The sequence below is a fragment of the Gossypium arboreum genome, chromosome 8, assembly GCF_025698485.1.
Source record: "Gossypium arboreum isolate Shixiya-1 chromosome 8, ASM2569848v2, whole genome shotgun sequence".
Classification (NCBI taxonomy): domain Eukaryota; kingdom Viridiplantae; phylum Streptophyta; class Magnoliopsida; order Malvales; family Malvaceae; genus Gossypium; species Gossypium arboreum.
This window is the reverse complement of record NC_069077.1, coordinates 141808686-141821675: the sequence shown is the minus strand read 5'-3', so window position 1 is coordinate 141821675 and position 12990 is coordinate 141808686. Positions and strand designations below refer to the sequence as shown.

The window sequence follows — 12990 nt, the reverse complement described above, 5'->3', positions numbered from 1 at the left end:
CTGTTATAAATTCTGTGAACATCTTTCTATGTATTTTTTTTAGGAACGTCAGCAAAAGTTATATAAGATTGATTTTAATAAATATCAATCAAGTAAGGATTTTGATTTGAAGAATTGATTCAAGATTAATTGGAGCACAATTATGGCAGCATGTCTCCTTCACACCAATAAAAATATTACAAGCTTATAATGCCTATTTAAAAAATTGCTTGATTATGAATTAAATCATTTGTTCAATGAGAGGAACTTGTTTTAATACAAATACTTTGTAAAGAAATTGTTTTTGAGGTTCAGATTGTAATTTTGCTTTCAATAGGAAAGTTCTAGTATATTAGTGGTCTTAATTGATGCATTGGGTGTAAGGTTGTAAATGGATGAGTAAGTTGAACTTAAATCACGACTTATAATATTAAAATATAGTGAATTATTCTATGGGTAAAGTCTCGCAAATGTATAAAGATTTTCAAATTGCCTAACCAATTCTTATATCAATCTTTGCTCATTGCCATGGAAGCCGGTATCTGCCGATATTGTTCCTGTCCTAAATCAATATTGAATAGTTTATGTTCTGTTCCGATCAAATTTTTTGTACATTTCAACCATTTTGTGTGTTTCGGCCTATTTTAATCAATACCAACATGTATGCTTGCGTCGATTGGTACAAAATTTTGATATTTTAAACTAACTTTCGAATTTTGTATCTTAACCATTTTAAACTTTCTATAATTACATTTAAAATGAATAGTTATTAATTTAAATTATTGAACCTAATTAATAATTATAAACTTATATTCACATTTAATTATGTTTATAGGGATGTAATTCAAATATATTTGTCTGTCTGTATAACATATAATTTATTTATTTTTACCAAAATAGTTTATTAAGATATATTTGTTTGTTCACTTTTGTCGGCTTATGTTGACTTATACCAACGCTTTTGCAAAAGTGTCGCAACACTTATACCAGCTGTACTAAAAACGATTTTTTCAAAAGTGTCGAGAGAAGCGTTGCGACACCTATGTCAACCTTTTTTGCATCGTTTTAAATAAAAAAAAAGTATCGTGATAAGCCTATTTTGTTGTAGTCCAAGAAATAAAAATTAACCTTTAAATATATATACACAAGAATATTTAAAACTATCAATAAACTTAAAATTACACGAAAATACTCACAATATTTTAATTTTAATTTTAAATGAGACATGATCATGTTTTCTTTTAAATTAATCATTTCATTGAAAAACACTTAAAATAGACACTTAAAACAGTTAAAAGTATAGTAAGTTTGTCTATCATAGTTAATTTTCTATCAGCAGATTATCCTTTAAATAAAATTAAAATTATTTTTGGTTTTTGTTTCAAGAGAAACGTTGTAGAATAGAATAAGATTGGTGAATATGAATTGTGTTAACAAATATCACGTATTAATTTTTTTTCTTATTTTATTCTCTTCTTTTAATTTATCTGTAAAACTACTTTATGTTGAGACATCAAATTACTACATCTTACAATGATAAAATCAAGTTTAGTGACTCAATAAACTAAATTTTAGGTAAATATGACAAATTGCATGCGGTCGAAAATCTAGTTGAAACAACTAAGAAATTGTTAACATTAACAAGAAAACCCTAAATTTGTTGCTAACTTGAAATTGATTAACATTGCAACAATTTCTTTTAACTTTCTTACTTTGCATTCTAAAATAATTTTCTATGTGAAGTATTAAACCTTGCATTGTTCTTTCCCTTATCATCCAATACATTCTCTTCATTAATACCATTATAATCTTAGCCACAAGCGACAGCCAGCGGCAACCATGGTCGAAGCACCATCACCGCTTCCCCACCAAAATGACACATATGAGTTTTGCATCATTTTACCTCCCAGAATAAATTCAGCCGGTATCTGGGAAAATCTGGCTTACCCGTCGACGATGTTGACATACTCATTGCCACTTCTAGAGATGCAGATCGTCGTGATATTCGTCTCCTCTCATCTCATTTTTGCCATCCTCAAGCCTCTTGGAATCACCTTATTCGCCTCTCAAATTATTGTACGTTAATCAATCACTTACCACCCCCTCTCTCTCTATATATATTCTTGAGTTATTATGGTTCATGAAATGCATGTCAAGTAAGTGAAACCTTAATTTTTTTTTTTTTACTAGGCCGGGCTTATCTTGGGACCTCCAATAATGGGGAAACTAAACGCATTCAGGAACATATTTTATCGTCGAGAGTTAGGTGTAGAAATGATCGACGCTGTATCAGTATTCGGTTTCACATTATTTATATTCCTAACGGGAGTGAAAATGGATGTGAAGATGGCATTTAACTCAACAAAGAAATCCGTAGTGATTGGAATCATATCCCTTTTATCTCCCATCGTGGTCGGAATAGTGCTTCACAAGAACTTCAACGAACATAAACGAATGAATGATGTAATAAAAACCGAACGAATAGTCGGAACATTGATCGAATCAACAACATCGTTTTCGGTCATCGCCTGCGTTCTCACCGAGCTCAAGATCATAAATTCTGAACTCGGACGACTCGCTCTATCGTCGGCCTCCGTAGGTGACTTGAGCACCTTGTTTCTAGTTCACATAATTTCATTATCACACGATTGGGCCACGTCACCATTGTTGGCTCTACAACGCGTACTTGTGGCTTTTCTTTTCATAACAGTCCTTTTCTTCGTGTTTCGCCCAATGATGTTTTGGATCATTAAAAAAACACCAGAAGGAGAACCAATTGAAGAAGTGTACATCGTGGCCATCCTGATGGTTGCTATAGGATGTGCTATATTTACACATTGGACCCAGCAAGCACCTTTAATCGGTGCTTTTCTCTTCGGCTTAGCCGTGCCTGACGGTCCGCCACTAGGGTCGACGTTGATAAACAAGTTCGAATGCTTTGTCAATGGCATCTTTCTTGCTGTCTACATAACAGCATCGGCAATGAGGGTTAATCCGAGGAAGATGGTGTCGAATCCACCCAGAGTCAAATTTTCTATAATTTCATTTTTCTTGACATTCCTTGCAAAATTTATATCTTGTTTCATAGCTTCGTTTGTGAGCTTCATGCCCTTTAGGGACTCCTTGGCTTTTGGTCTCATTATGAGCAGCAAAGGGGTCGTGGAGTTAGCTTTTTTTTCTACTTTCAGAGACAATTGGGTAAGTTGTCCTTGTGTTTAGCATAATTATATATTTAAATTTTTTATTTTTAAAATTTGACTGTTAATTTTTAAAAAATTAAATTATTTTTAAAATTAACTAAAATATTGTCTTTTTTATCTATGCTAGCATAGCAATTTGTGTCACAATCCACATATAATTTATGCTAACATAGCATTATTTTTTATATGTCACATTAATAAATAATTATAAAATTATAAAAAATTAACATAAAATACTCTTGATTGTTTAAATATTTAACATTTTAGTTCATATTACCCTTAAAAATCATTAATTTGACTCATTTTCTTGAAGGTGAAATTTAAATGCGAAAGTAATTAAAAGTTCAAGCCTAAATTTATGATTACGACAAGCTCTAATTATGTTTTTCATTTGCAGGTTATATCAGAAGCAACTTTTAGCGTGGCGGTCTTTGCCATTCTTGTAAATGCAACTGTAATCCCACTCCTAGTGAGGTTCCTTTACGACCCAGTTTCAAGAAAATATGCAGGATATGCAGGATATCAAAGACGGAACTTAATGCACTTAAAACCCGATGCTGAACTACGGGTTCTTGCATGCATTCATTGGCCTGAAAATGTCTCAGCCATGATCGATTTGCTTGACCTCACATGCCCTATGAAAGAAAGTCCAAATGTTATTTACGCCCTTCACTTGATCGAGTTAATGGCTCGTGATTCACCGGTGTTTATAGCTCACCACAAGCATGAAATTAACACCACCGTCGGCGGTTCCTTTGAGGACATCCTTGCGTTCTATCAATACGAGCAGAACAATTGGGGTTTGGTCACAGTTAATGCTTTCACAGCAATCTCACCGCCGAAGCTCATGCATGAAGATATTTGCACTATGGCTCTTGACAAGCAAACATCTTTCATAATTCTCCCTTTCCATAGGAAATGGTCCGTTAACGGGTCTGTAGAAGCAGAAAACAATGTGGTACGGAACGTGAATTGTAGCGTCTTGGACCAATCACCATGCTCGGTAGGGATCCTCATTGACCGTGGTGGGAGGCGAATACCGATGAAATCGTCGTCCTACTCTGTTGGGATTCTTTTCTTAGGTGGCAAAGACGATAGGGAGGCTTTAACGTTGGCGAAAAGGATGGCTCGAGACCCTCGAGTGAAGCTAACCGTGATCCGTCTCATTGCATATCAAGATCGCAGAGATGTCTTAGACTGGGACACGATAATGGATATTGAGATATTGAAAGATGTTAAGCAAAATAATGGAGTACTTGGTAATGGATGTGACATGATGTATGTAGAACAAGTATCGGATAGCGGATCACAAACTGCGAAGATCATTAGGACGGTTGCCGACGATTATGATTTGATAATCGTCGGTAGACGCTACGGAGTGGAGTCTATACAATCAATGGGTTTATCAGAATGGAGTGAATTCCCTGAGCTAGGGATTGTCGGAGACCTTTTTGCATCTACAGATATAGATAGCAGGGTATCTGTGTTAGTTGTGCAACAACAACATTATATAGCTGAAAGTAGACATTGATTATAATTATCTCTTTTTATGTTCATACTTTTGTAGGAAATAAAATTTAGATTCTAATTTTAAAAATAATATTGTACAATCATAAATCCTAAACGAAAAACAGTCGCAATCAAATCGCCATTAGAATATAAAATACTTAAAAGTAAATAAGGATAAATTTGTTAAATTAAGATTAAATTGACGAAATGTATAAACATTAAAAGTTACATTTATTATTATACCAATAAAAATGATGTAAAATTGTCGGGAAAATATTGACCGTGTTTAAAAATTGACTGATTACTAATTGCAGTGAATGATTTGACCAAATTGATGTATGTAAAATGATAAATAAGAATATCACACAAATAAAAATATATAATTCTGTTAATTTTTCATTTGGTAACACCATTTTTGTCTGTGGCCGAAAATTTATTTGAAACAACAAAAATTTGTTGAACATTAACAAGAAAACCCAAAAATAGTTGCTAATTTAATATTTTAATTACCCTCTTGATTAAAACATTACAACAAATTTCTTTAATTTGCATTCACAACAAGAGGATAGACTTTTAGCGGCGTTTTTTTGGCCTTTAGCGGCGTTTCTAAGCGCCGCTAGAACTATTAGTGGTTTTTTCACAAGCGCTGCAAAAAACGTCACTATAGCAGGCGCCGCAAAAAATTGTGGCGTTTATTTAAAAAAGCGACGCTAAAGACCTTTAGCGGCATTTTTTTACAAACGCCGCTAAAAACCATGACCTTTAGCGGCGCTTTCCTAAAAACGACACTAAAGACCATAACCTTTAGCGGCGCTTTTTCCGCAAACGCCGCTAAAGACCATAACCTTTAGCGACGCTTTTCTCGCAAATGCCGGTAAAATTATAAACTTTAAAAATTATTTTATTTTAATTAAATAATATTTATTTTATGTTAAATATTATATTATGTTTAATTTTGAAATTTGAACTTTAAACTACATATTTTTAATTAAAAAGCGCCGCTAAAGACCATGACCTTTAGCGGCATTTTTTACAAACGCCGCTAAAGACCATGATCTTTAGCGGCGCTTTCTAAAACGCCACTAAAGACCATAACCTTTAGCAGCGCTTTTCCCGCAAACGCCGCTAAAGATCATGACCTTTAGCGACGCTTTTCTTGCAAACGCCGATAAAAATTGTAAACTTTAAAAAATTATTTTATTTTAATTAAATAATATTTATTTTTATGTTAAATATTATATTATGTTTAATTTTTGAAATTTGAACTTTAAACTATATATTTTAAGGATAAATAAAAAATATTAATTAAATTAAATTTTCCATTAAAATTTAAACTTCAAAACTAAATATAAAAATTAATGAATTTAAATTTAATACATAAATATTGATTCAATATGTAATTTAATACATAAAAAAAAAACACACACAGACACACAAAGTATTACAATTTCTAAAATAAAATTCATCCTGATGAGAATATAATGCCAAATCATCATCACCTCTCATTGCAATGGCTGCATATATAACTTAGTGAAGTACTTTGATCTTGATCTTGGTTAAAACTTGTTCCAGCAATAAAGAAAATTGTTAAACGGAATCTCTGTCACCTGACTGAGCAAAACAAGGAAATTAGCTATACCATCTGCTGTAATGAAAGTGAAATCAGTAAATAGTAAACTCATAATAAAAAAACTGATGCTAGGCTAATCCTAAATTCTACTGTCGCTGTAAATAAGTGTTAGTCATAAGTCCAGTTTCATGTTGATGGACTTGTAAAGGCCTCAAAAAGAAAATAAGTAGCATATATGAAAAAGACAAAAAGGGTCAAATGAAGGTTGAAGGAGATGTCATGACGAACCTCACTAGATTTGACACATTTTTTCCCTTAAAGTCCAACTCTTCCTTCTCCTTATCATCCTTTTAACCTCCATGTTTTAATTATTATCTTCCCATATGATCTCCAGGACATTGTCATTCACATCAACTTGCACTTAATTTTCAAGCACTGGAACACAATTCAGACATCAGTCCATAAATGAAACCATATTTTCCTACAATTCCTGTCATTGATTATAGACATATCATTTTCTATTCTTCTAGGTTTTTACTCATTCTAACCTATATAATCATTGAGAATATTCATAATTTATTGAAGCATGAAATTTTTAAAAGATATATTGATTTAAGATTTTCAAACAACAAAAATGTTTGCTTTGTATTTCTAGTCTGACTTCCTTTTGGAAGTTAACCTTTAAACTTTCTGTAGAGGATTTATCCTGAGTAGGAAATAATAAGAGCATGGTAAGATAGTCTAGGTTCTATCTATCTAACATGACAATTGCAACAAATGATGGCTCCAAATCGTGAGTCATATAAATAAAAACATGCAAAAACATTTAATAATGAAGATAAGAGAATTACTTATTACAACACAAGTGTGGTAGCCACCACATGCAACTTCTTCTGAATATGGCAATGTATTGATCATGAATGGCATGGTTGCATTCTTGGCCTCCCCAAATCCCTAAATATTTTCATTAAGATAACATCACTCAAAAATGCCATATGATTAGAAACATTCGGTGATGTTAAAACTGACAGGTTTAGAACTTACAAGATTAGCTACCACTTTATCCCTAAACACAAACAAAGACCCAGTTTTTGCAATACCTAGACAAATTAAGATCTGAAAACAAAAGTTTGGAATATGTCCAGTAATAAGGTCATAAAAATTGATTGACCATAAGAGAAATCATTTCAAATTACCATCAATGCATGCTGAATGCAACAAGCCAGCTGCAACTCTTTTGACCTAATGCAGGGATAAATAATAAAGCCAAAGGTCCATAGTTAGCAGAAAGAAATTGACACGTCCACCGCAATTTTAGTTACACCAGTAAAAAGTTCAAAGTTACAGGTAGAGATTACCCTGATACCCTCTAATTTCTTTATAAGCCTTGGTGTATATTCACTGAAAAAATTATAAATATATAAACTTAAAAATCTTTACTATGAGAAAACAGAAAGCTCAAGATGAAATGAAAATAAAAACTCATAATAAAAAATAAAAGAAGAACAGAAAAATAATCTGATTTCTAAAAGGAATAGTAAAACAAACAAATATGAAAGTGAAAGAAGGGAAAGGAGAAAATAAAACAAACGGTACACTATCTGTAGGCAGAAGGAAAAAAATATATATAGCTTTGTCCATGTCAAACACTAATAAAAGTTGGCATTCCTAGGAGACATCTCATTTTCAGTTTCCACACATTGGTTACAGTGGGAACACCTTAAAATGTTGCAAATGGAAATGTATTTTCATTATTATATTTCACCATATAATCTCAAATTTTACGACCTAGACCCACAAACATATTCTTCCTTTATCTATATAAAAGAAAAGAGCAGCAGTACTCAAATATTCAATTAATCAAATAGGTGATTCCTGATCTAAAATGTCTAAGTAGGCCTTGGCAATAACAACCATTTCCAGTCTATTTTTATGCTTTTGTCTTTGACATGCCTACTTAATCAGATCCTTTCCTTCCCGTTCTAAAATAGCTGACTGGTCAACAATGACTCACCAGGCCACAGGATTAATGGATGGAAGTTCTAGGAACAACCAAAGAAGAATGCGCCTGGACCACTCAGGAGTATCCAGCCTAGGAGGAAATACTAGATGTATTTTGCTCTAATTCTCCCCCTACCCCCTGCTAAGCTATGACACACTGATGTACTTTCACACCGGATTTTGGGGCACACAGTACAGTGCTTGTGCATAATCCAATAGGTATTAATATTTATTTCTCTTATGAAATAATAATCCTGCCTCAAGCACTACCAAAAAGAAAAGAGAAGGAAAGGATAAGCTGAAGGCTCTCTTATATCAGCCAATAATCAAGTAAACATAAAATGTAACCTATTGCTTGTTAAAAAACCAAAAATGCTCGACTCAAGGCCATGACCAAGTCTTCCAGATGCAACTGCTCCCCAACTTAAAGCCTCACCTCCATCTGGTGAAATACATAGAAAATGAAATACAGACATTACATCCAAGCATACATATCAAAAACATATCCAAAATAGTACTGCGAGAAAATAGAATCTATATCTTGTGAAGCATTTCCAGTTTCATACTAGTAACAACAACTGTGTGCTCTGAACCCAAAGCAGCCAATTTAATTGTAAGCCAACTCAAGCATTCCACTTTGGTTGGCTTATGAACTGCTTTCGCAGCCTCTGTATGTACAATATGCCATTCATCCCAAACAAGTGAGAATATGCTGATTACACAATAAAGCTAATAATAAGAAAACAAATCATTGACAAATAGGCAACTTAATAATTTAACTTAAATATTATAAGCATTCAAATAAATAGGAGCTCATTTAGCTATTACTTTTTCGAAGGCCAAGTTGCCCGCTTGAGTTCTTCCCCCACATGTAAAGTTCTCCATCCTCTACAGGTCAAAACCACATTTTACAGAAAATATACAAAAGATGGAATTAGAAGCAAGGACATAACACAGTGAATCTTGAGTTCATTGGGGAGGGGGGTTCGCAGAAGAGGGAACAAATGAAACAGTAATATTATGTTCGTGTCTATTCCTGGAAGAAAAATGTGAATCCATATCATCGTATTATTTCAGAAATTCTAATAAAAAGAGACTTGTCACTTTTATAAAAATATAGCCTTTATTTTAAATACCAACAGTTTGAAATTATTTTCCAATTTACAAAAATAAGCAACATTAATTATCAAGCAATTCCAACCAAAGCAGTTCATCCTGCATACCAAAGCCAGAGTTACTACTTTATCTTATGTAAGTGTTATTTCACAATATCAGTCATTTGCAATCAATCTTAAAAACATGGCTTGGTAATGCAATTGTTAGACAGCATCCTGGTAAAAAAAAAACATTGTTACATTAGCAATCAATCATTATTGAAGAGAAAACAAAAGTGAAAATCATGTGATTAGCAATCAAACATTGTTACATCAGCATGTTTTAGGATATAAAAAATGCATCAAACAGATAAGCCAATTATGTACTCATACATCATTTTGTTCATGTTTAAGCATGCATATATTTGTTGGTAGAACATGAAGCATACAGGTTTAAGGAACTAGAAGAGCTTGGGATAGTTTTTAGCGAGGATGAGAAAGAAGTTTGAAAACAGAGAATATAAGAAGACTCTTCAATACTGAAGAAAAGTAAAGAAGTAAAAAGCACCTGAAGCTGTAGTGCCTCTGAACGATAGCTGTGGAAATAATTTGGCAGAGTCAAAATGCTTATAGTCAATTCGAACCAGTTATGACATTAATGAATCTGAAAAGAAAACACCATTACTAATACATAAAATGATCAAATATTAGAAAATAGAAGAATGCATCGGATCCACTGATAACAAGTGCCACATGGTTATCATTTACACCTCTATAGGAAAGTGGATAGAAAAAGACAGTTTTACTTACCTGCAGAAATATTTGAAGAACATCCAAGGTAGAAAAGAAATCATTTTTAGCACTCATAGCTTTGAAATTGTCCAGTAACGTTCCATCCAAATGAACGGGAAATAGTAGATATGCGTCGTGATTCCATGATCCTTCTTGTGTAGGCTAGCCAATTAAATCAAATTGTTTCAGACAAATACAATTTTGCATGGAAAGTGATTTAAAGAAAGAAAATGCATCTTGAAGAATAGTTTATTTTACACCGCTAATTAGAATGAGAGATCTGAACAATTACCTTAACAGAAATGATAGCATGATCAAGAAGGGGAAGAAGATTACGGTGACTAAACGAGGATGAAACACGGATCTCCTCCCGAACCAATTCTAACTGTTCATTATTCCGAATGAGAACTTTCTTCATTGCATAAGTTCCATCATCTACAAATGCAACCCAAGTAAGTTCATTCCAAAACCAAATTAATTTTCCCTTTGATCTGATGAATACACAAATACCAAAATAACACGATAAAATCTGGCAGATGGCATAGCAGATGTCACCATCCTAGATAAAATCCCCCAGCAAAAAAAAAAAAGGTTAGCAAATCCAATATATATGAAACGGAAGATGAGATCGTTCCAGATCTGGCAATACCTTCAAGGATTGTGAGAAGAGCAATCGCAAAGGCAAGGTGGGCAAGTGTTGGAAGTGTGGCTGAAGGCTACTAATCCTTCCATGAAATGCCAATACAGAGGTGGACCCACCTTCAACGCCGCCGTCTGGTTCACTGCCATCTCTTCTATCTCAGAGTCTAACTGGAAACCAAATCAAGACTGCTGCTGGAGAGTTTCTTGATTGAAAAGAGCAACGGAGGGACCATTTTAGGGGGAAAAATTAGGGGTTTCCCCGCTGGAAATTTGGGGATAAAACTGCTTTTTTGTTTTAAGCGAAATGATTTTTTTGCGGCGTTTTTATTAAAAACGCCGTTATTGTTAATTTTTTGTGGCGTTTTTACACAAATTATTTCATTTTAAATAAAATGACATCGTTTTGTTCTGTTAAAAGTTTTTTTATTTTATTTGCTAAAATTATTAGTTAAATAATTTTATAAAATATTTATTATTACTATTTTTAAATTAGTTTTATAAATAAAAAATTAAGTACTCGAAAATAAATATTGTGTATTTTAATAAGAAAACAAATAATTAAATGGCTGTAATTAATTATTAAGTTAAAATTATTCAATGTAAACAATTAATCTCTCACATATCAAATTTCTATTAAAGATTGAGACGTTAATCATGATTTTATATTATTCTTTTTCGATCTAATCTCCATTTCATTAGAGATATTTCTTCCTAACTTAAATATAACTATTTTGCTAGAATTTGATGTGGAATGATTTTAGTTTTTGTATTTCATTTTTATATGTTATAATCTGGTCCTATCCAAAATAAATAGTTACCTATCCATATCAATCATTATTTTTTATTTATTTATCAATTTTTTAAATCTAATATTTAAATATATCAAATGGTTTAGATTAAATATTTTAAATATAAAAGTATTAATTGATTGTAAAAATTTTATCATTTAACAAATCTTAAGTAAACCTTAAATCCTAAACCATTTAATATATATAAAGTTTATCTATTATCTCTTAAATAATTTAAACTATAATCATAATTTTAATATATTAAAATTAATATTATCTTTTACAATTATATAATAAATTATTTAATATATAAATTAAAAAATACTAATTAATCTAAACCCTAAATCCCTGACCTCTAACCCCTAAACCTTAAATCATAAAACATAAATCCTTAACCCTTAACCTTTAAACCTTAAACCCTAACCCCTCTAAAACTTAAACCCTAACCCTTAACCCATAAACCATAATCCATAAACCCATAATCCATAAACCCATAATCCATAAATCTTAAAATAGTAACTCATAAACATTAAACCCTTAACCATATATCATAAACCCTAAACTATAATGATAATTAATTCAATATTTTAAAATTAATACTATCTCTTTTACAATTATATAATAAAATATTTAACATATAAATTAAAAATAATTAGTCATATAAAATGATGTTATATCAATAATTGTGTTCATAATTTATGCTTTTGGGATTTAACCCATTGCACACTAAACCATTGTTCATGTATACTTTTGGGATTTTACCCATTTTGATATATATATTTTTAAAATAATAATTTATATTTATCTTATTTAGATTTATATTATAAAAAAAATCTAAGATACACAAGTTAAGTAGTTTACCATATTTACCTCTAAACCCCAAACCCCAAACTCTAGGCCCTAAACACTAACCCATAACCCATAAACTAAATTAATTTTTTTGCGGCGTTTTCCCAAAAGCGCCGCTAAAACCTCGATCTATAGGCGCGTTTTCCCAAAAGCGCCGCTAAAACCTCGATCTATAGTGACGTTTTTTCAAAAGCGCCGTTAAAAACTGAGCAATAGCGGCGTTTTTTAAAAAGCGCCGCTAAAAGCTCGATCTATAGCGGCGTTTTTTCAAAAGCGCCGCTATTGTTCAGTTTCTAGCGGCGTTTTGACTAAAAACGCCACTATTGCTCTATTTTTAGCGGTGTTTGGATCAAAAACGCTGCTATTGCTCAATTTTTTGTGGCGTTTTAATGAAAACGCCGCTAATGTATAATATTTGCGGCGTTTTTTCTCCAAACGCCACTAAAGACGCCGCTAAAGCCCTATTTTCCTATAGTGATTCTAAGAAAAATTCTACGTAAAGCATTAAACCTTACACTGTTCTATCCCTTATCATCCAATTCCTTCCCATCATTAATACCAGAATC

General features: G+C 32.2%; 2 protein-coding genes across 11 annotated transcripts; one reads left to right on the top strand and one right to left on the bottom strand.

Moving 5' to 3' along the window:
- The first annotated feature begins 1818 nt into the window (after nt 1-1818).
- Nucleotides 1819-4710, top strand: LOC108468510 (cation/H(+) antiporter 11-like). The gene is made up of 3 exons (XM_017769390.1): nt 1819-2055; nt 2170-3177; nt 3577-4710. The coding sequence occupies exons 1-3, from the start codon at nt 1819-1821 to the stop codon at nt 4708-4710; spliced, it is 2379 nt and encodes a 792-aa protein (XP_017624879.1).
- A 1293-nt stretch (nt 4711-6003) lies between these two features.
- LOC108469921 (uncharacterized) lies at nt 6004-11137 on the bottom strand. 10 transcript variants are annotated; one of them, XM_053031854.1, is made up of 12 exons: nt 10795-11137; nt 10656-10704; nt 10438-10580; nt 10164-10307; nt 9922-9949; nt 9088-9147; nt 8608-8701; nt 7617-7659; nt 7455-7500; nt 7303-7358; nt 7110-7212; nt 6004-6295 (listed from the first exon to the last, which is right to left on the bottom strand). In XM_053031854.1, the coding sequence occupies exons 3-12, from the start codon at nt 10561-10563 to the stop codon at nt 6276-6278; spliced, it is 720 nt and encodes a 239-aa protein (XP_052887814.1). In that variant the 5' UTR covers nt 10564-10580; nt 10656-10704; nt 10795-11137; the 3' UTR covers nt 6004-6275. The 10 variants fall into 10 exon arrangements, with proteins under 10 accessions (XP_052887814.1, XP_052887816.1, XP_052887817.1 ...); XM_053031856.1 differs by adding an exon at nt 6547-6693 and having other exon boundaries at nt 6004-6299; nt 10438-10704; nt 10795-11132; XM_053031857.1 differs by adding an exon at nt 6547-6693 and having other exon boundaries at nt 10438-10704; nt 10795-11132.
- Nucleotides 11138-12990: the final 1853 nt, after the last annotated feature.